Source organism: Anabrus simplex, chromosome 8 (assembly GCF_040414725.1).
Source record: "Anabrus simplex isolate iqAnaSimp1 chromosome 8, ASM4041472v1, whole genome shotgun sequence".
In the NCBI taxonomy this organism is placed as follows: Eukaryota; Metazoa; Arthropoda; class Insecta; order Orthoptera; family Tettigoniidae; genus Anabrus; species Anabrus simplex.
Window position 1 is genome coordinate 180,633,217 of NC_090272.1, and position 24,363 is coordinate 180,657,579.

The 24,363-nt window shown below is 41.7% G+C and overlaps 1 protein-coding gene across 1 annotated transcript in view; it reads left to right on the top strand.

The window, feature by feature from the left end:
- Positions 1-10,012: 10,012 nt before the first annotated feature.
- Positions 10,013-24,363, top strand: part of LOC136879357 (mucin-4) — a 235,416-nt gene continuing 221,065 nt past the window's right edge. Inside the window, exon 1 of the mRNA XM_068229088.1 lies at positions 10,013-13,664. Coding sequence (XP_068085189.1) covers positions 10,013-13,664 — 3,652 coding nt within the window. The remainder of the gene's footprint in view (positions 13,665-24,363) is intronic.

Here is a 24,363-nt window from a genome sequence, read left to right on the forward strand (position 1 = left end):
TTGGGTTAGTGGTTAAGTGACGACCTCTAGAACTCAGCATAACGGGTTTAAATCGGGCAGAGGTAGGCGGATTTTTGAAGGGGGGAAAGAAGTCCATTCGATACTCGATGTCATATAGAGTCGAAATGTAAAATATCTCTCGTTTTTATCCCACAAAATTTAAACCTATTCATAGGTCGTCCAACAGAGATCTGGTTTACTCTGCTATCTGGTGGAGTAAACCAAAACGCCGGAATTGACGCGCAGGTAGTCTAAATGGCGTCGTATTAAAATACCTGCACACGGTGGCTGAGGTATTATTACGAGAGGGGATCAAATATAAACGGGATTTTATTTTTTATTGAAATTCATTTCTTGAAAAAAACACAAGGCAATTACAATTTTTTTCACATAGTTTCCTGCTTTGGAAATGCATTTGTCCCAGCGTATGGGCAGCTTTTTGATGCCCTCACCGTAAAAGGAACAGGGTCGTGTCACCAGCCAGTTGCGCACGAAGTCTTCCACACTCCCGTCATCTTCAAATCGTTGCCCTCCTAGAGCTTCCTTAAGCGGTCCGAACAAATGGAAATCACAGGGCTGTAAGGAGGATGATCAAGTGTAGTCTAGTGCGTTTCCTGTAGCTTGGAGACGTAGTGTGGGGCCGCGCATTGTCGAATCGGTTGATCTCGTCTTTTGCGGCGATATGCAACCCTCGCCGTGTTCAACAGCTCGCAGTAGTAAGCAGCATTGATTGTGCGTCTTTAATTGAAAAAATCAATCAGCTTAATGCCTCGCCGATCGAAAAGAACGGTTGCAAGAACCTTGCCAACTGACAGTCGACATCCTGGAAGTGATTTTCCACTTCTCCTCCAGGCAAATGCCGGGATGGTACCTAACTTAAGGCCACGGCCGCTACCTTCCCTCTTCCTTGTCTATCCCTTCCAAACTTCCCGTCCCCCACCCAGGCCCCTGTTCAGCATAGCAGGTGAGGCCGTCTGGGCGAGGTACTGGCCATTATCCCCAGTTGTATCCCCAAACCCAATGTCTCATGCTCCAGAACACTGCCCTTGAGGCGGTAAAGGTAGGGTCCCTCGCTGAGTCCGGGGGGAAAGCCAACCCTGGAGGGTAAGCAGATTAAGAAAGAAAGAACTCTAATGTGCCGTTAATCGGATCACTGTATCCACGGTTACTAGACTGGGAATCGAACCAACCTCTACTCTATTGACCTCCCGAGGCTGAGTGGACCCCGTTCCAGCCCTCGTACCACTTTTCAAATTTCGTGGCAGAGCCTGGAATCGAACCCGGGCCTCCGGGGTTCCCAGCTAATCACACTAACCACTACACCACAGAGGTGGACCCACATTAAGAGTTACCGTTCCTATTACATCTGTGTATTGATAGGACAGCAGCAACAGCAATCAGTGCTCGCTGCTGCCATCTGGTCTTCATTCTGTGAATTGTTTCCTATGCGCATGCGCCATCTAGCTTTCAGATTCAGATTTTTCCTCCAGCCACCTCTTCGCATCAAGTTTCGATATTACAAAGCCTTTCCCCTACAGTGACAACTCAATTAAATTAGTATACCGGTATATAGAATTAAATTTAAGGATATCTGTACACACAATCATCAGTGATCTGCATTTAGGTCTGTCGCCTAGGCGGATTCCGTATCAATTTTCGCCTATTTTTTCTTAAATGATTTTAAAGAACTTGGATATTTCGCTGTATTCATGGTTGTCTGATTCCACGTCTTTTTAGTCAAGTATTGCGTCAGTCGCTTCATTTACTCACTGTCCATGTACACCGGTGACCCCGCAATTCTATGATTGAAGTAAATGAAATGTCTTATGGCTTTTAGTGCCGGGAGTGTCCGAGGACTATGATTGAAGTAATGTGCAGTGATGCGACATGCGAACTGAGAGAATACTTAGTGGGTCTTCCGAATAAACACAACTTTGTCCGGTCATGAGCATGACTCATAGACATAGGATAGCCGAGTTGAATTAATTGTCGAATGTCAACTGATTTATAATACTAATGTTCATTTAACTAATAACCTACGTGCTTACTATCAACTTTGGAATTAATGTTTTACTACCCTTTTAACTCTGCAAATAAATCCAACTATAAATTTAAACCTCCTTGTTAGAAGAAGCAGTGAATGCCATGGGTATTATTTTCAAATGAGCTGAGAACGAGAGTTTCTTTTAGTGAGCCATGGCTCTGTATGTCTCGCTGCAGCGGAAGTTCGGCTCCCCGCCAAAGTCCAGTGTCACGATAATGAACCTTGTGTGTATTGTGTCTCACTGATCTGTGAGTGCGCCACTCAGCACTGTCTGCTGCGAGTCAACTGAATCGTATGCCGTGAGCTCGCCGTGAGTTCTCCGTTACTGCGATTCGATTCACTGGGACAGGTGAATGATTCGATTCACTGCTTCGTATCATACACTCGGTAGCAACACTGCAAAGCAGAGCGCCAACAAAGTGGATTGACCAGATGAAGATGGACGTTTACATCAAGCGACGCATATCTGTCTCAGGATAGGAGACCATGGCGAGAACTCTGCAGCCACACGACATGCCACCACACCCAGTCAGGGGTACAGAGAGAGGGTGATAGAGATTTTATTAGCAGGTTATAATACAATATTTTCTTTGATTAAAGAATAAGTAATGTGTTAGCGATCTTTAAACATAGTTATCAGTAAGTTCTTCCTCTTCACATGAAGTGTTTAGATTGGTAGATAATAATATTGATAAGATAAAGCTAGTGATTTATCTCGACTCGTATCCAGTTTCCCCTCGTACGCGCGCTTGGTCGAGGAGACGTTCTTCGAGACTTCTAGCTACGGTATGCATCTACAGTTGAAAATGATTTATAAGCTCGCCGGACAAAAAATTAGTCACACCTGGAGAAATCATTACACTATCGTTTAATACCGTGTAAGTCCGCCTCTGGACTTAATAACCGCCTGGATTCGGTTAGAAAATGAGTCCACAAAGTTGTGCAAGTACGTCGCAGCCACCCGCTCAAAATTTGATCGCGCAATTCCACCAAATTGCGGGGATGCTGAGGTCGGCGTTTTACTCGCTCTCCCAACATGTCCCACAGATTTTCAATGGGGTTCAAGTCAGGAGATTTTGAAGGCCAATCGAAATGTAATAGGGTGGGAGAGTGGTCATAAAACCAGTGACATATGCGTCCAGACCGATGAACTCTGCTGTTGTCATCTTGAAAAATCGGGTTATCAAAAGTATACTCATCATGTTGACTGACAGGCAACACCTGATCATCCAGAACCGAAAAGCATCCCCAAGACATCACAGACCCACCTCCGGTTTGAACCTGACCTTGCACACATCCAGGATAAAATTCTTCATTTGGCCTTCAGTGCACTCGACGACGCGCGTCATTGGAATACAGGCAAAAACGTGATTCGTCAGACGCCAGTCAGCTACTCTCTACGTTCGATGACTTCTAGCCCATTTAAGGTGCGCAGCTTTATGTGCCAGTGTGAGCAGTGGCCTTTTGCGAGGTGACTGACTTCAAATGTTCATTGCATGCAGTTCCCGTCGCAATGTTCTCTCGCTGACAGGTTGGGATGAACATTCATACACTGCCTGCAGCAATTCCTGTCGGGTTTGGAAGCGATTTTGATTTACAAGACGTGAAACGCGTCTCAGGTCCCTCTCAGTCAGGATCATTTTCCGACCACAATTCTGACGTCGTGTTTCGTGGCCACGTTTAGTACACCACTGCTTGTAAACACGTTGAAACCAACTAATCCAGCAACTTCACGCACCAGATGTCCATGGGTACGGCCTAACACGATTGCCCATTTTTGCCACTTTGTCACATCTTTACATCTACTTATGTTGACGTACATTGTCCGCTTGAAACTTCAATGTCTCACTGATCACTGATCACTGATCGCTGCTCGCTTATGCTCGCACGGATGTGGTTGAGCACGGGTTGTGCGCTCTAGGGTGACCAAAATTTTGTCCGATGAGCCTGCTTAAGCTAGTTTTACGTAGTTCTGAATGAAGGGTAGGTTTCTAAAAGTACTGGCGAAACAAGAGATTTTGTTGGAAAATATATTAACTACCTGTACTCACCTGAGGGCCCCCCGTACACCTACAGTTTCATCTTCAGTTTGAACTATCAGACCGACTTGAGACAATTCTACCTGTACCAGCTCCTCGCCACACATATACAGATCGAACTGTCATATTATTATCTTCTGGTTGAGTGTAGATGTGCACAAGTTTTTCATGGGGAAAATTTCCTCAATAGATGAATTGCTTGCATATGCTGTGATTGTATGTCTTGAAGAAGACAGAACGAAAACGACGCAGAATAAATAGGAAAGAACGGTTGAAACGAAATAATTACAACCATATACATTTGTTGCTAGAACTACAAGTGTACGCAAAAATTGGCACAATTATTTACATAGGGATGAACTTACTCTTTGCTATTTCACTTCGCAGCGAAGAGAGATCTCAGAACCCTTCATTAAATTCAGACAAGAAGTTTTTCGTCCACGTGGTCACGACTGCAATGCGTGAAAAAAGCAGTACAGCATCTCTCTTATAAACCAAGAGCGGGGTTCTGCAGTATGGCAGACCTGGACATAGTTCTTGACCTTCCAAGCAGCCTCCATGTGTTCGACCTGACAAACATCAGTCGCTAGTCTGAATCTCAGGTGTTAGCATGGTGAGACATATGTCATTGCAGCACCGAACACCGTATTTTCGTACGTAAAAGTTCTGGTTTCATATTAATGGTCGTGTGAACAGTCATAACTCTCAGTATTAGTGTTCAGAAAATCCTAATTATTTACTCACACATCAATAGTATGCATGTATACCGAAATGGGATAATATTGGACCACTTCTTCTGGGTGCTTTGTTTTGTCAGACAGTGTACTTGTGCACGAGGGCGCAAGTCGTTTGCACTCTGTCGGCTTGTACTTCCCCACGTTGCTGACTCAGGGCTGTGCACGCCCACCGGTGCCAGGCTCCAGTCACCTGTTTTGGTCTACAAGTAATGGTTGAAATATTCACTTGCATAGGCTGTGGCATAAGGATTGACACAGTAATTTCTTAGGGCATGTTTGTGTTTGTGTACGTCTGAATCAGCATGGTTGCTGGAAGAGATGTTACTTCTATAATAGCCTATTTTCTTTCGATTAAGTGTATAAAATATTATGTTTTGCATTAGAAGCGATATAGTAGCGTCATAGTATTCGGCATTATTCTGCTTTATAATTGTTCACGGGAGAGTTGAGCTTGTTAAACACCTAAATAATAAATGTATTTTACTTTGTACTTCATTGCTTGCGGCAACCTTTAAAGTAATGATTCTCCTGGTACACAGTGATTACAAAGCAAGATGTTTCGCTCATTTTATACAAACGTCGTGTTGAACAAATTTAATTATGCACGTCCGTATACGAAAGAATACAGGGTGCGGCAGAAATACCTGACGAATTTCAGACGTAAATAACTCAGCATCGCAATAAGCCATTCAAAATTTTGTTGCGCAGTTTAACAGAGTAGGGTTTGCCATTTATGTTACATACAGTAGATTGGAGCAAACTAAAGGTCGCATTGGCCACATCTTTCAAACAGGTGTTATTGTCGTGGTGCGCGCAGTAGGGATGGGCTTGAGCGCAGTTCGAGCAGCTCGAGCTGATGACGTCACAGCTCGATGTAGATCGAGCAGTACTCGAGCGGGAGTATGGCCCGCCATCTATGAGTGATATCCTTGTACTAAATCAGTTGAGTTGCAATCTTTTTGCTCGTTGATGTCAAATACCGCATGTTCATGGTAATGCAGTAAGTTTGTATCGAAATATGTTGAATTATTAATGACTAATTACAAGAAAATACCAGCTCTATGTGTCCAGTGATGCATTTTCGCATCATTCAATGTCTACGGATTGTGAGATATCATTTTAAAAATCCTGAAAGTTCAGTTATATCCCATCGGACTCAGGACTTCAGTTCTGTTCAAATTTTCGTATTATTATTACTATTCTCCCTCCTTTCCCTTTTTCTAATTAGCATATACGGCAACAAAATAATTATAAATTGAATGGATACAAATAAAAATATCGACGGTCCCGTCATACCAATGGTGTATTGTATATAAGAAATAGTACTACAGCACTACAATAAAACTGAAAAGAATGTATTATTAAAATGATACATCCAATGATCAGAAGAACCAGAAATGGAAGTAGCGACCAAGTAAGGACAGGGAAATCACAGAAATAGTATCACTATGCAGAGCTCATCTTCATGTCGAGCAGTCAGTTCAATTTGATAACAAAAAGTTATTCTGGGCATATATGCGTTTAATAAACTGATGCGTCCACTACGACTTATGGTGCGTCTGTACTTCTGTAGAATGATCGCTAATTACTCTAGTACAATGTAGTGCCGGAATGTGAAGACCAGCTTGCAAGCCTACGTCACGAGAGAATTCTGTGCTGCTCGATCTTGCTCGACCAAGCTCGACACACCAGTTCGTGACGTCAGCACTCGAGCCTGCTCGAGCAAGCGGTCGAGTGGCACATCCCTAGCGCGCAGTCTTGGTCTTGGCCTTGGAGAACACGTGCATAGTCTCGTCCGGGCTAGTCAGTCAGTCAGCCAGCTGGTAACATGGCGTGGAGTGGTGAAAACCGAGGTTTCGTGATTGAGACTTATTTCAAAAATGCCGATTCTGTTACCATTACACAGCGTTTGTTTCGCAGACACTTTGGCTTAGGTCGACATGAAGGTTCCAAGCAGGAACACCATTCTGTTATGGGCAACTTCCTGCAGCCGACACTCACAGACTGCTGTGTGGTTCCAACAAGATGGTGCCACTGCACACACAGCCAGGGCATCGATGGGTCTCCTCAGAGAAATGTTTCCAGGACTTCTCATCTCCTTACGGGGTGACGTCCTATGGCCAGGCCGTTCCCCTGACCTCGCCCCGTGCAATTTCTTTCTCTGGGGATATTTGAAGCATCGCGTCTTCCGACGTAAGCCGCGGACACTACATGACCTGAAAGCTGCAATCCGTGAAGAAATCGAGGCAATACCATAAGACATGCTCAAGCGAGTCATGCGGAACTTCAGAGAGAGGCTTCAGAGGTGCATCGAACAGGACGGTTGGCATTTAGATGACATTATTTTCAAAACCTAATGTGTATGTGTATGTGGCGCAAATGGCAAACACAACTCTTTCCAACTGTGCAACACATCTTTAAATGGCTTGTTGCGTTGCTGAGTTATTTACGTTTGAAATTCGTCAGGTATTTCTGCCGCACTCTGTAAATGCATGTATTGTGCGGAGTACCGTAGTTAAGAAAGTGGCTTGTGAAAGGCCTGTACTATCTGATAACATCCTGGCCTAGCACTCGGAACAGCTATTTATCGTACACGCACAGTTGTCCATTAGCTCTTGAATTTTGACATGCCTGAGCTAAAGCAAAGGGCCAATGGATAGGATAACGTAGCTATAGTTTCAGGGAAGACGTCATATGGCGGGCAATGCGATTTCGCGCAAGCAACCTAGAGTAAGCGGGAAAGAGTTGCATACGAAATTGTGTACGTATTTGGTATATAGGTTATTAGAATTGCAAATAATAATAATTACAGCCATAAACTCAACCAACGTCAATATGACAAAAATAATGGATACTATCAAACATTGGGAAGGGTTAATGTTTTTGAGGAAAACTAGAATGTAAAGGAAATACATATGCAAAGTTCGCACCACATCAAGTTACAAGTATCTCCCCCTTTCATCTCACTTTCTGTGGCCAATAATACGCCTTCTTAGCCCATAAACCTACCTCTTCTCACAACACCAGAAACACCAGAAACCGGACCCCGTAGCGGTGCACATAGATTAAATGCTGCCATCATTTATGCTGTTTTCCAAATTAACACCTGCACACTCACATTAAATGTATAACGCAACAGTTTACTTGTGTAGTCACTGCGCAGTTACCAGACAAATGCCCGTTACCCCATCAAAGGTAAACTCCAGAAGAGGTTAGTGTTTGGATGGGTGACCATTCCAACGCGGCCGCGTATCTGAAACATTAATTACTGAGTCAGCCATACACTTAGTGAATAATCAGACTTGCTCCATTTAACTGCATTTAAATTAATACGAATCAATTATTAACATATTCATAAAACTACACTCCAATAGTTAAGCAACATCCGGCCCAGTCACTCACTGGATGGGTGACCAATGTCCGCAATTTTCTCATTCACTAATTATTCACTCTCACTAATAACTACTACAATACCCACTAAAACAAATCATTCAATTATGCATTTTCTCCTAAATACTAAATTTCAACAAAACGGTTGGGTGAAGAGCATTAAATTGCACCGGTACCAGCAAATCTAACCAAACTCCTCTTCCTGGCGGGGGGAGGGGGCTTAAATTCCAAATGGGCTCTAGTCCGTCTGGTGCGTGATCCAAAAGCTCTGCACTCTGACCGGCCATCCTAGCAGAGGAGTGGTGGCAACGACTCTATCGTGGCTGTACGCCTCTGCATTCGGGAGACGGGACAGGGTTGGACCTCACGGCTGGAGAGAAGGAGTAGTGCAGTAATGGCTACGGCCCATACGAACAAAGGTGTTTGGTCTAAACATATACCAGGAGCGCGTATATTAATAGTAGTAATCCTGGGAATGGTTTTGGTTTTCCATTCTCGTGCACTAAGGCGAATGCCGGAACAGTTCCTAGTACAGGCCACGGCCGCCAATCCTCTCACCTTCTCCGTGCATCTCCTTCACTGTAACAAATCCCCTGGCCTGAGAGACGGCGTCACCGTCTTAAGAGGCCCGCCTCCCCCTTCAGGGGATGAATGAAAACATTTACTAGTAGTAGTTCTAGTTCGCCGATAAGTCAGTAAAAATCCTCAGACAGACCCACTGCCGTACAGAAAACGTAGTTGATTTTATACATATAAATGCGAAACCGATGATTTTCTTTTCATATACAATTTTTTTAATGTTTTAATATTTCTTCTGGAAACAGCTGTTGACTGTTAAGTTCAAATAACCAGAAATTGTCCAAGCAACTCTGCATTATTTTTTTTTTTTTTTTTTAGTTTCCACCAAGATTGTAGACGCTGTCAGATATTTCAGTAAAACAAGTTAATTGTACGTGTTCGGAAAACATAAATGACTGAACAATATGTTACAGCATTTCTATTATTTCCTCCAGCAGTGTCACTGATTCATGGTCATTAATTCATTTTGTATATTTTTATTTTATTGTTATTCTTATTTTACATCAGTATAAATTCGGTTAAGGTCACGGCCGGTACCATCGCAGTCCTAGCCCTTTCCCAGCCATCCTTGCGTCGCCTTGTGCTGCGCGTTAAAAAAACCACTAGCAAAAATAATAAATCAATAATAATAAACAACAACGTACATATTTTTGTTCTTTTGTCTGTGTTATACTTTAGACTACCGTATATCAATTAATAGAGGTACAATTTTAATACACTCATGCACATTTTGCTATTAGCTCTGTGCGAATGCAGTTTTAATTTTGCATTAATAATACCAAACGATATTACCTATTTATCAAAATTACCGGGCAAGTTGGCCGTGCCGTTAGGGGCGCGCGGCAGTGAGCTTGCATCCGGGAGATAGTGGGTTTGAATCCCACTGTCGACAGCCCTGAAGATGGTTTTCGGTGATTTCCCATTTTCACACCAGACAAAGGCCACGGCCGCTTCCTTCTAACTCTTAGGCCTTTCCTATCTCATCGTCGCCATAAGACCTATCTGTGTCGGTGCGACGTAAAACCAATAGCAGAAAAAGATCAAAATTAACTCACATTTTTTTTCAAAACGCTAAATTTACTAACACTACAGTGTTTAATATGTGTGTTTGTGAAGTACTTTTTCAGAACTGCTGTTTATATAAAATATGTTTTTGTCTTTTCAGAGTGCTTCGCGTGACATTCTTTTGAAGAGAGACATGAGCATTGAATCGCTAAGATTGCATGACTGGAAACTGTTCCGTGTTGTATACCGGAGAAGAGATGCGGGGTTCGGCCATGATGCACATTGATCAGGAAGCAGAAGATGCCGACACGGCCTCCGTTCCGACTTCTTTGGAAGATAGTTGGTGTGTTGGTGCTGCTCAAGGCAGTCGTATTCTTCGTGACCTTGCGAGCAGGCGATCGGCCATTCGTGAAAGAGAACAGAGAGGTGCGGTGGTAGATCATGATAGTCCACAGTCCAGTTTTGTGCCGTCCACTTCTGTATCCTCCATGCGCGGATCACGACGAGGTTCTAGCAGAGGACGAAGTTCTTCAACACGTAGGGGTGCAGCTCGAACGAAGAGTAGGGGTGTGAAAAGCCGAGGGAAGTGTCGTGGACGAGGGCAGTACCATTCCTCTCCTTCACCGCAGCCCTCCTCCTCTTTCGGAGAGCCGCGGCAAGCTAGAGTAGTGCTCAACAGATTAGAAGACACTGGTGTCCACATCGAAAATAATGGCATTTATCAAATTCCTTTCTCGACGTCACCTACAGTTCCGGAGGAAGTTAACTACGATCTCCACAGTGAGTATATTTGTTCTAGTCCCGAAATGAGAAACGAAGAAGACTTTGATGACATAGAGTGCCCCGACCTGAGAGGAATATACCATGAGGACCATTGTTCACCTCTCCTTTATGATAACGAAGAACCGCCTCCTCGTAGACACATTAAGTACCACGTACATTTCCAGTACGACGGAGATGATGATTCTTCAGAAGGTAATCCGAACAACTGCACAAGTATGAGTGATTTTCAGAATTTGACGGACACGTTGACAACGAACAATGAACAACCAGGAACCTCTTCCGTAGTTGCTTGCGACACGTGTGTTTCTACTTCAAACATGCCAGAAGGTAGCGACACGTGTGTTTCTACTTCAGACAATGCAAATGTCGATGAACAGAAATATCCTTTTCATCTAGAAATGCGTTCTCACAATGCACAGACATCTAGTAATTCTGTACCAGTATATCCTCCTCCGTTATATGAAGACATAAGTGACGCCGAAGAAATTGTCAGTGATAGCGAGGATATACCAGTCGTCACCGTTGAAGATTCTGAGGATAATTGCGAAAAAGATCCTTTAGAAGAACAGCTTCATCGTTTACTCGATACGCCGTCGCCAACAATTACTGATATAAAGAGGCGCGAGGAAGACAACGGTATAGAGGTTCTTCCGGATTCCTCCGGAATACAGAAACCTCAGGCGGTATTGGCTAGGAGAGTGTCAGCTCCTGCTCAACTGTCTCCATCTCCGCCGAAAAGAACGGAGCCCAGGACTAGGAAGTTGAGCTGGCCTGCAGGAAATTTAGACGAAGACACAGACTCGACTGACAGATCGAGTGCTGTTAACTATGTGGCTATAATTAATAAGTTAAAACTTGCAAGAGACGGGAACAGAAATTGGCAAATAATCTCCAACAACAGGGATAATCATACTAATGATGAGGGACCTAGCACCAGTCGATATCATTCTGATGATCGCGAAGTTATTTCTGAAGAGTCAGCCCTGCAAAGTAATATCGAGCCTCCCTCTGTATCGGGGGATTCCTCTGAACCCTCTACACCTCAGTGGAATCCTAAGATAGTTCATGTCACTTCGCAGGCGCTGTGGTTTCGAAATGCTATTGGCTCTTCTGCGACCAGCACAGCTTCTTCTGACCAGGTAAATCGTACTGTTTCTGAATGTTCCGATCAGGATATACGCCCAACATTTTCTGCTGGCATCATAGCTCCAGAAATTGAAGAAATTGATCAAAATGAGGTTCAAACTCAGTGCTCTAGTTCGCGTAATTTGCCTAATATTAGTATTACTCACAGTGCTGGTTCTGCTGCAAATCAAAACGTAATTTCCAAAGAATCTCAACCTTTCCATGCTAGCGAACCAATATCGAATGAAAATTGTAAGATTGTTTTGGCATCACCGACTCGAAAGGATTTATCTGAAAAGAATAAGGAGACCGGAGATGATAAAGTAAAGAGCCTTCCAGAAGCAAATTATGCAACTATTAATTTAACCGCCCTAGTTCTAGATGAAGCAAATAACAATGTGAACAGTACGTTGTGCCAAGATCCTGAAGTTACTGGAAGTGAACAGAACGAGGATGTAGCGGAGGAAAACGTCGAAATGAACAGTGACGAAGGAAATCAACTCACTGTAACGGCAGCTGCGACCCAAATGGAGCCCGTCGATGATTGTTCGAGTTTCATTATGGATACTCAGTCAGACGATGACGATGAAGATGCTCTAAAAATCGATGAGGATAGGATAAGTTGCAGCGAAGTTGAAACTAGTCTGAGTGCAGAGAAACCATCGGAATGTGAAGAGGGGAATGCCTGCAAAGCGGAGACCAGTTGTGATACTCCGAGTAAACATGAAGCTACCGCTGTCGTGGACAGTTATGCTACAGATTGTGGTGAAGATTTAGAAGATGATGAATTGACTGTTACAGACAAACCTGAAGATGCCGCGGAGTGTACTAAGGGCCAGATGAACGATGTTTCTGATAATAATCAATCTGTGCAGCCTGAATGTCCAGATGTTTCGAACTCGGGTGCTTCGTTAAGGGATAACGGAGACCGAGAGTATATGAAGGATGGAATGAAAGACGTAAGAAAAAACGAACGTGTGAGTATGGGAGAAAGAATAGTTCAGTCTTTGTCCGTTGTTCTTGATCCCAGCAAACGGAGGGAAACGAATTCTGGTGTGCGTAATGTTGAGGTTGTGAAATTATCTGGACAGACTCTGGAGTCTGGTTTAATGCTCACAAATAAAGATAAGGTGACAGAACATAGTGTAACGGTTGTAGATAGTAGCTCTGCCTTACCTAAGCGAGATAACATAGTAGTTGATAAGACAACCCGTGACTCTGGTACAGTTTCAAATGATGTGCACACTCGCACATCTAGTTCAGTTGATACTGAAGCCGCTCCCGGCTCCAGTATGCTCTGTGAAAAGACTCCTGTTGTTAGCAAAGCTGCGACTCGAGAGTTCCAAAAATTGCTGATAACATTCGAGAAAACTGAACTAGGAAACTGCCTAGAGCAGTTAGGTAGCCTGAATAGTGTAGTGGTGGACAATGCTGGAAGTGATTCAAACCAGAAAAGTGGGGCGACAAACGATATTGAAAGTGATTCAAGCAAAACGTCGGGGGCTATAAAAGTTAAGAGGAAGTCTCGAACCTTTCGCAAGAAGTCACGACATGATCATATCAAACTATTTAAAGCTTCAGCACAGCCACCTTGGATGTATGCGAACAAACTTAAGGTAACGACGACTAGTGTAGATAGTAGTGGTGCTCCACTCTCTGTGGAGATAATGGTGATTCCAGAGTGTAGTGAAACGACTGAGTGTGAGGCTAGTGATCAGGCTAAACCCGAGTGTGAACAAGTGAACAAAATGCCTTCGAGTGAAAAGAAGAGAGTTGGGCACAGAGAAGAAGTGCCTTCTGACAGCAAGAAGCACCACCTTCCGTCATCGTCAGAGTCATCAGACGATGGCCTCCAAGAGGCGAATTCTGAAAACAACCTGGAAGAAGACGAGAAGGGGCTTGGCACCGCGAAGAAACGACTGAGGAAAAGGAAGAGGAGATTCAAGAGAAAGAAGCGAGAAGGTAAGGTTCATAGTTTTATTTATCTTTAAACCAGAACACAGATATGTGAAGTTCAATTAGCACCTGTGTTTACTGCATGTTGCGATTCTTTAACTGCTAGACAGCATGTGTGTTCAACCGAATGCAGATTAATGGAATGGAAGGTGATTGGACAATTTTGCATGTAATAACTTCACGAGAATGTGTATGTTTACAGACTTTGGCTAATTTTTTGTTGTTCAGTTTTCTTTAATTACTTCTCTTGTATATTTTGTCATTTATTTTGTTAAATTAATGAATTCTCTAAACTACAAGGGTAAGTTTTGCTTGCTCTGCGAGCACTGGGCGACCTCCTTGGCCGGTACCACGGAAGGATTGGCGGATTGGCGGGAGCAGCGACTCACAGCCATCTGGTGGACTCTGGCAACACTTGTTGGGCCTTTTCGCGCGTTTTTCACCATCCTATGGTGTATTCGTTTGTTCTACAGACGGAAATCGTTTGTAATACTTGTGTTGTGAGTGGTATGGTTCCCCCCCCCCCTAGTTATTACCAGAAACACACAACATATCGTTGTGATATTTGTGAAATTACGTTACATCTTGAGAGATTTTGGTACATCGTAGGTTTATCACATTACCCGTTTTCGAGATGCTTTCCCCAACCCCCGTTCAGTTTTGCTAGATCCCCCCGGTTTTTCGTCTACCATAGAATGATTAAATATATTTATCATTTTTAATTTTTTTTTGATCTTAGGCAGTTATGGGAATATAGCTACCTACGGTCATCTTAGTCTTCTAGCTAAATATTCACACTTGGCATTTTATACTGCTCACTAACGAGTCTTTGCTGAAATCAGTTTAAAGTTGACGATACTGAAGGCGCCACTCAGTTCTTGTTTGCACCTTAGTTGAAGCTTTTGGCATAAATATGTCTTATGGCTGGCGGTCATCTGAAGATTTGCGTCACGAGTGATGCGATGTTACCTAGCAACCGTGCAGGCTGTGATGTGAATCATTGATGGATGGCCTTGACTAAGAGACAGTGTCAAAGAGGGGCGTTAGAGTACAGATGGCCGTTGTGATCTAGCAGGCTTTGATCTGAAGTTGTGAAGAACGCAAATAGGTTTCGCAATATTACTTGCATTGGAAACATCAGTTTCTGTTGATTTCACTAAAACCCGCCACTTACTGCACATAATACAAAATGCACATTACACTTCTTCTTGCCCTTGAGATTCGATAATTATAAACACGTTTTCGATTATCTAGAATTGTTTTAAAATGTGGCCTTTTCAACTACTGTAAAAGAGCGTTTGCTTCATCGACAATCATGACCAAAGGAGCTATATCCTGTATCTGTGGGAGTTCTCGTGCTGGTGGAACATTTAGTGTGTTATTTTCCAATAATTTGTGTGATGAGGTAATTCTAAAATTTCCTCCATCTTTGATATCTATCTGCCCCAATATCAACAACCAGCAGCTGGCCATCTGCATCAACGAGAGCTTGTAACAATATTGAAAAATACTATTTATAATTATAATATAAAGAGCGTAATTTAGCCGGACATTTAATTTCCAAGTGTTTGCTGTTAAATTATTAGTTGCATAATTTGCTTCTGGAATGCTCTTTACTTTTTCATCTCCGGTCTCCTTATTCTTTTCAGATAAATCCTTTCGAGTCGGTGATGCCAAAACAATCTTACAATTTTCATTCGATATTGGTTCGTTAGCATGGAAAGGTTGAGATTCTTTGGAAACTACGTTTTGATATGCAGCAGAATCAGCACTGTGAGTAATACTAATATTCGGAAAATTACGCGTTCTAGAGTACTTGAGTTTGAACCTCCTTTTGATCAATTTCTTCATTTTCTGGAGCTATGATGGCAGCACACAGCGCCTGTGAAGTGACATGAACTGTCTTGGGATTCTACTGAGTTGTAGAAGGTTCAGAGGAATCCTCCCGATACAGAGGGATGCTCGATATTACTTTGCAGGACTGACTCTTCAGAAATAACTTCGCGATCAATTTCTCCCGATACTTCTCTGCTACTTGTCGCCACATTTCAGTTGCAGGGTTTGAAAGGTCAAAGGTATTTTTGTAATTCTCAAATAATCATAAAATTGATTGAGATAACGTCTTTCATCTCTGTACAAATGATATAATTATCCGAAAATAATTCGGTCTACATTAAATTCATGAACCCACTTTTAGATTCTTGTTTCTAATTTTCAATTTTAAGTAACTGTTATCCACCAATAAATCGTTTCTACTGTACTTGGATAACGGCATTAGTTTGTGACCATCTTAAAACGCCTAGCGATAAAACTAAGCTGAGTCTTCGGCGTAGAGATTTAGGTTGAACAGGAAACGCACCTTGCCCTAAGCATAGATCTTCACGCTACACGCGACACACTATGCGAATTCCGCCCGGTGTGCACGCGGCCGTAGTCCTCTCTGCACGTCTTGCTTAACTGACTCAAAGCAGTTGACTGGTAACAACTTATCAACAACAGGACGGTGTCATCACGAATGCACTCTGGTGGGCATTCTACACATTACAGATCCTTGTAAATCTAATAATTTACTCACACATCAATGGTATGGATATATACCGAAATGGGATAAGAATAGAATAGAATACAATAGAATAGAATAATTTTTATTGTCGTTAGGCAACTGGCGTTGTAATGGACATAGTCATAGGTGCATAGTTACAAAATATTACAAGTATCTCATTAAGCACAGAAAATAAATAGAACTCTATACACAAAAGTCAAAATAAACATAACACTATTCGTCCATGGGAGTGATACATAACTACTAATTTACCAACGTGTTAGGAGGGCGTTAGCCTTTATTACCCCCGCTTGAAACAGTGTCATTTTTTCTTCAAATTCAGATACTGAGTAGAATCTATTGGATGTCAACCAATTTTTAAGGGTTCTTTTGAAGTTACGTAGAGGCATATCCTTTACTTGGGCAGGTAGTTTGTTGAATAATTTAATGCCAATATACCTATAGTTTTCTTATGTTTTTCTCAGTCTAACATGTGGTAAATCTAAATCGTTCCTATATCTTGTGCCATATGAGTGTACATTGCTGCGAGTTGTTAGGTCGATGAGATTTTCTTTAGTATTGAGTATACTATGATAAATGTATAATGAGGGAAGAGTCATAATTGCAAGTTCTTGGAACATAAGTCTACAAGACTCCCTTGTGGCCTTACCTTTAATACATCTTATTGCCTTCTTTTCTCACTTGAACACATCTTGAGCCCCTGTTGAGTTATCCCATAACATGGTACCATATGATAAGTGTGAATGAAAGAAGACATAGTATGTGCTCTAATCATCTGACTGCTACTAACTGATCCTTTAAGTCTGCGAAGCAAAAATATCACTTTAGCCAGTTTTGTACATAACTTTTGCGTGTGTGTGTTCCAGGTTAATTTACAATCCAGATACAATCCCAATAATTTGACAGAATTTTGATCATTATTACCCAGACCTGAATTAATTAAATGGAAGTAGATCACTTATGTCTTGTTATTATTTAGGATAAGTTTATTTGCCTGCAACCAAGAGGATGATTTGTGTAGCATTTCTATCCTTTCCTCCTCAACATATTTTAAGTCTTTATTGCTTGTTATGATAGTAATATCATCTGCATAGAGCACTGACCTACAGGGTAAATTACTAACAATATCATTTATATATACAATGAAGAGGAAGGTTCCAATAACTCAACCCTGAACCACCCTCGTTTTTACTTTGAGAGCCCCAGATCTTTGATTTTCTACCAGGACAATTTGATACCTGTCATTGAGGTAGGATGTAATTAATAATAACTCTAAATCTTTCACGTCATAGTAGCTAAGCTTACTCATTAGTATATTGTGCGGTACTGAATCAAAAGCTTTGCTGAGGTCTAACAGTGTAGCACTTGTAATGTGGTGAGACTTAAAGCCTTTACTTCAGTCACAACAGCTTCTAAGGCTTTAATGGTGGATTTATTTGTTCTGAATCCAAACTGTGCGGCATTTAGTAAATTATACTTTTCAAAATATACAGATAGCTGTTCCTTTATACAATGCTATTTTATCTTAGATATGATTGGATCAACTGAAATGGGTCGATAACTGCCTGGATCCATAACAATTCCATTCCTAAACATAGGAATTGTAACTGTAATTTTTAGACAGTCTGGGAAAGTCCCCTCAGCCAGTATCCAATTGATGAGGCGAGTTAGAGGAATTATTATTATAATATTGCACCACTCCTTCTGGGTGCTTATTTTTTTTGTCAGGCAGTGTGTATCTAGCCTAATGTCATTCTGCACAGAAATTATTATTTTCTTTTATTGATTTTGGCCAGCTGTGGACCACGTAAATAACTCATCATGATTTAAGTTTTCTTTGGTGCCAGTACTCCTTCATCCTCCTGCTTGCTGCTTCTTTCCTTTCAGCCGTCCATCGTTGTTTCTTCTTGGTCGCCGTTTCTGGCTCTAGGAAACCCTTAAATGTATTTTCACCTTTTTCTGAAGGTGGTTCTATTGTGGATGCCTTGATGTGTGATGTTCATTTCGTGCAAATCCTTCTTCGTGTTAACAAACCATTTTTCATAAGAGCTCCCCTCCTATTGTGCTTATTGAAGTGGTTAAATATTTTCTTAGAAAGTCTGTCATCAGGCATTCTTGAAATATGTCCAAAAAAATTAACTCTTCGCTTTCGAATGGCATCTGAAATCCTACTGTATGTTTTATATATTTCTTTGTTACTGCGTAATCGATATGTGTCGGTACATTCCTTTGGACCGAGGATTTTTCTTAAAATCTTTCTTTCCTTCTTCTCAATTTCTTCAATGTCTTTCCTGGTTGTTAATCCCAGCCATTCTGAAGCATACAAGCACTCTGGTTGAATTACTGCCTGATAGTGGCGTAGTTTTGTCCTAATAGAGATCGTTTTCTTGTTGTATGTGTTTTTTGTAAGGTGGAATGCAAGCTCTATTTTTCTGGCTCTCTCGCGGTTTGCTTCTTTATCAAGCCCATTAGGTTGTATAATCTCACCAAGGTATTTGAATTTAACAACTTTATCTATCTTATCATTGTTTGTTGTTACTATGTATCTTGGGGTTCCTTTAATGTTGGTCATGAAATGTGTCTTTTCAAATGATATCTGCAGACCGGTTTTCATTGCTACCTCTTTTAAAGTGTTAACTTGTATTATCGCCGATTCAGTATTTTCTGATAACAGCACAAGATCGTCAGCAAATGCTAAGCAGTGATGTTCTCTTTCTTATTTGGTCTTTAATGCCTTTTTCTGCGAGTTCTTTTTTCCATTCTTTGATGACCTTATCCAGGACACAATTGAACAGCAGTGGGGATAGGCAATCTCCTTGCCTTACGCCTGTCTTGATTTCAAAGGGTTCAGATATCTCTCCCATAAACTTGACCTGCAGTTCCATGGAAAGAAAATAAACAAGAAATACTACTAGTTTAACATTCTAAATCCAGAATCATTATATACAAATTCACAGGCAACTTAAGTATTTCCAGTGCTTAACACTACAGCTTACAATACTATAGGTTGAGCTTACTACTAGCTTAACATTACAACATCGTCATATACAATTTTTCTTTTTTTTTTCTTTTCTTTTTTTGCTAGTGGCTTTACGTCGCACCGACACAGATAGGTCTTCTGGCGACGATGGGACAGGAAGGAGTTAGGAGTCGGAAGGAAGCGGCCGTTGCCTTAATTAAGGTACAGCCCCAGCATTTGCCTGGTGTGAAAATGGGATACCGCGGAAGACAATATACAAATTTACACGTACCTTAGGTATTTCAAAATTTTACACTATGACACAGTAGATTGAGCGGTCCAATTACTATTATATTAACATTGTAAATACAGCACGTTCATGCACAAATTCACACATACCTTAAATAATTCAGATGCCTTAATACTACAGTTTGCAGTGGGTTGAGCGTTGCATTAAAATATGACACCTTCACACAGGAATTTACACAAAATGTACAGAACGTTGGAGTCTATTGTTGAAGCATCTTAGATTTTTGGGAAAAGGCTCTGAGTCAGCTGCAGGTAATGCATTCCAGTCATCAATTCCCCGATTTACAAACGAATATTTATCATAGTTAATTTTCTGCGATCTAGCTTTTACTTTATGCGGTTGATCTGCGCATGAATAGGTCAGATCTGATCAGATCACAACGAAATAGTTTGTTTTTGCATTTGTGCGTAGAGGAATTGACATTCGGTTGCATCGAGCAGCAGTTATTGTAACTCTGTTGAATGTAACACAGCACAGCTTGCAGTCTCTCGCAACACCGCGACATACTCCTCACAAAAGACATACGCACATATTCATTTTAGACCGCTTTTGCTTTTCAGCGTTCAATCTGCAAGCCTCTGTGAATTTACTAAACGTCGCCATAATCCTCTATTTGCATCTAGTGCTGTGGCCTCATTTAGTTCTATACCTCTTATCGTTAAATCGTTAGAAACTGAGTCTAACCATCGTCGTTTTTTTCTCTCTCTCTCTACTTCTCTTACCTTCCATAATAGAGTCCATTATTCTCCTGGGTAACCTATCCTCCTCCATTCGCCTCGCATGATCCCACCACCGAAGCCGGTTTATGCGTGCAGCTTCATCCATCGAGTTCATTCTTAACTTAGCCTTTATCTTCTCATTCCGAGTACTCTCCTGCCATTGTTCCCACCTGTTTGTACCAGCAATCATTCTCGCTACTTTCATGTCTGTTATTTCTAACGTATGAATAAGATATGCTGAGTCCACCCAGCTTTCGCTCCGGTAAAGCAAAGTTTTATGTAAAGATTGTTTTGTCCGGGAGCTGACTTCTTTCGTACAGAATACTGTTGATCGCAACTGCGAGCTCACTGCATTAACTTTACTGCACCTCGATTTAACCTCACCCTACATAGTAGCATCCTGGGAGAACACACATCCTAAATACTTAAAATTATCTACCTGTTCCAGCTTTGTCTCACCATTCTGACATTCCAATTCTTTTGGATTTCTTACTACTGACATCAATTTAGTCTTCGAAAGGCTAATTTTCATACCATCATTGATCATACCATACTCATATACAAAAGAGCTGTACCAAATTATTTAAAAATAATTACAGCAACGGAAGTCAATATCAAAATGATACTTTCTTAATATGTAGTGTCTGACTCGTTGCCTGAATGGTCAGCGTACTGGCCTTCGGTTCAGAGGGTCCCGGGTTCGATTCCCGGCCGGGTCGGGGATTTTAACCTTCATTGGTTAATTCCATTGGTCCGGGGGCTGGGTGTTTGTGCTGTCCCCAACATCCCTGCAACTCACACACCACACATGACACTATCCTCTACCACAATAACACGCAGTTACCTACACATGGCAGATGCCGCCCACCCTCATCGGAGGGTCTGCCTTACAAGGGCTGCACTCGGCTAGAAATAGCCATACGAAATTATTATAATGTGTAGTGTACCTGACATTCACAAAATTGCCTTATCATTTAACTTTTTCGCACGTTTATTCGACAACAATGCGTAATTCCTACAATAACTTGAGGTGGTGGTTGTTTTAAGAGGAAGTATAATTAGGCAACCATCCTCTATATAATACTCATCAGAGAGAAGAAATGGAAGGGATCTTACATTTCGAAAAATGAAGGTAGCGGCCAAAGATAAACAAGGGCCACGAAGGGCGTAAAAATGAAAGACTCCCTAGGATTCGCAAACCTAATGCCGTCGGGGTCGGAAATAACAAGAGTGTACCAAAGAAGGCCAGATAGGGTGGATGAAAGTGAGGAGCCTAGCACAAGTAATAGGAAGCAAAGCTAGAACTCAGATAAGTACACCGTGGTCGCCAACCAACGCTCTTCAGTTCAGAGCCCCTGGGACCCCTTGTAGTCGCCTCTTACGACAGGCAGGTTATACCGTGGGTATTATTCCACCGCACCCATCCACAGGGGAAAATAACTTGTAGTCAACTCAGTTTCGAGCGAGCTCTCTTTGCGCGGAGGTAATAATATTGTGTACTTATAGCCTGATCAGTTGTGCGGTTTTATATTTTTCAAACTTTATTTGAGCAGTTTTTGATTTAATTTTTTTTTACGTATATTTTTCTGGGTTGTAATCGAATAATTATAACTGTAATTTCAGTATCGGTTACAGAGCATAGTTCTATCGTTACTGAAAAATTACACCCATTTTAAGTACGAATATCTAAGTGGTTTACGGTTGGTTGGTAGTTCAGTGGCTTCGCATTTAAACCACGGAGACAGTCAAATACAGGGGTCGAAAAATACCGGGCGCCCAGTCGCCATGGCGCCTGAAAATTTTTACCTGGCGCCTGAATTTTCATATTCGGTATTGAAAATTTGTTTGAAATCCGGAGTTCCCTTACATGTACTCTCCCATCACTTTACAAAGTAACAAGTCGTGTGGTGTTTCACGTTTTTTCTGTAGCTCATATATTGAAATATGTGCAATAAACATTTTCTGTGCTTTTGGCGGCGTTTTGAGTTCTGTAATTGCTCTTCGTACCTTGGAACTGGACGTTTCAGTTCTGCGCGGGAGCTGCCTAGCGGTCATGGGAGATATCGTTGTAACCCGTCAAACAAATATCCTTTCATATGGACATATCGTGACACATCCAGTTCTATTACAGATGATCAGCCATCAGTACAAAGATCAGACCAGAGTTGTGGAGAAATGCAGAGAACTACTACGTTAAATAATTCCACAAACACTACATTACCTCCGGGTAAGAGGCAGGCACCCTACCACTACACAGCGGGGCCGGCAGGAGGCTGAAAGTTTCATGAAAAATCCCGAATGTGCACTTTTAGCGAGGTGCGTCGAGAAAATGAATGCTAATATGTTACAGCATATGAATGCATTGTTCATGGCATCTTATCATACTGCAAAAAAAGAAAAAAAAAAGGACCCCTCACTGATTTTGAAGGTTTGTTTGCATTGTTAAGCAAGTTGAATGTTACTGGTGGGAAATCAAACAGGCACGTGTAGTGTAATTTTAAAAGACGCTGACCTTGAAGGTGACTGGTGATTATTTGGGTTAGTATCTCTTAAAATATAAATTGCCATTCTTATATGAACTGAGACGATACTACTTCAGGTCACACTTCAAAAATAATACGTAGCTTTATCTTAGTCTAACCTGTGGTGTTCATAATGTATATTTGCGAAAAATGTGCTGGCTCCTGATAAAAAGGGGCTGGCTACTGAATTATTTCTATTTTCTTCTACCCCTGGTCAAATACAACTTATTAAAACATCGCTTTTTAATAATGTTACAATAATGAATATTCCCTTTGTTCATACAATTTGACAATATATTGCGTTAATTCTATGGCTGTAATTACGTTTGTATTAGTTGTTCATAAGTTTTTAATTTAATTTGAGGGGGCCCCAATTTTTATTTTGGCAGGTGGGCCCGTAAAACATTCGTTACAGGCATCATGACTCCTTCATTTTCGAAGTTTCAAAAAATTTTGTAGGCCGCGATGAAACTGATCTCAAATCGGCCCGCGTAGTACAACCACCCTACGCAAGACTCAACTTGCAGAGCATCAGAGTAGTGAGTTTGGAGATTGTATCGACACCACCATTGCCCATCCCACAGTCTCACAACTGGCATAAACTGCAACTCCATCGCCCGAAACACAACAGAAAGCAACATCTCTCACGTAACCACAGATATCCCCCTCCTCCGCCTCCAAATCTGCAATTACCGAGAATCGAACCTGCACCAACCTTAAGAAACCTCGCCCACGACCTTCACTGACTTTCATGTCTTACAATTCCCTACAGTTAAATAGTTGTGGTCATCACCACCACATCGCCTGCACAGTTCCACGTGACAGGCGCAGTGCGCCAACTGTCAAGGCAAAAATGCTGCCTCATACCCAGACTGCCCATTCTTAAAAGAAAAAAGGTCAAAGCTCACCACATCGGTAGCAAACACCTGCAAAGTTCTCAACCGAAGATGGTTGTCCGTGGTTTCTCCATTTTCACACCAGGCGAATGCTGGGGCTGTACCTTAATTAAGGCCACGCACGAAGTCATCAACTTCCGTCTCTCTCAAAACTGAGTCTCAACCCCCCTGCCATTCCACATTCAACAAACCACTCGTCACAATCCCATCCCTCAATAGAGCTTCTAAAACAGAGGTGCTCATCTGGGCGCCCGTTGAGGCCAGTCCAGTGCGGCCGGGCTGGCGTGACGTAAACGTGGGCAGCTTACGTCACAGTGAAGCGAGAGAGCGAACACACTTTGCAAGGAAGTGGAGCAGTGTCGTTCGATTGTGATTAAGAAGCTCTCCTCCACCACTCAGTAAAATGCTGATTCGGATACAGTATTAAAAATAAATAAAAAACGCTATAATCACAAAAACAGACTTTTTCAACATATTCCGGTTTGATTTATACTGCGCTTGATATAAACAGTCAATTTTATTTTCTTATATTTATACATCCAAAGAAAACTGACACCTTATAATTTTTATTACTATTTACAAAGACACAGGATTTACGCGTACATGCTATGATTTACAATTCCTTGGATGGGAATGACAGTATTTCCATTAAAAAAAGTAAAATTCCTGTTATTCATTGAGCAAAACGTAATATGTGCACTGAATGTCTGAAAATAGTACTTAAACCTTATCGGGC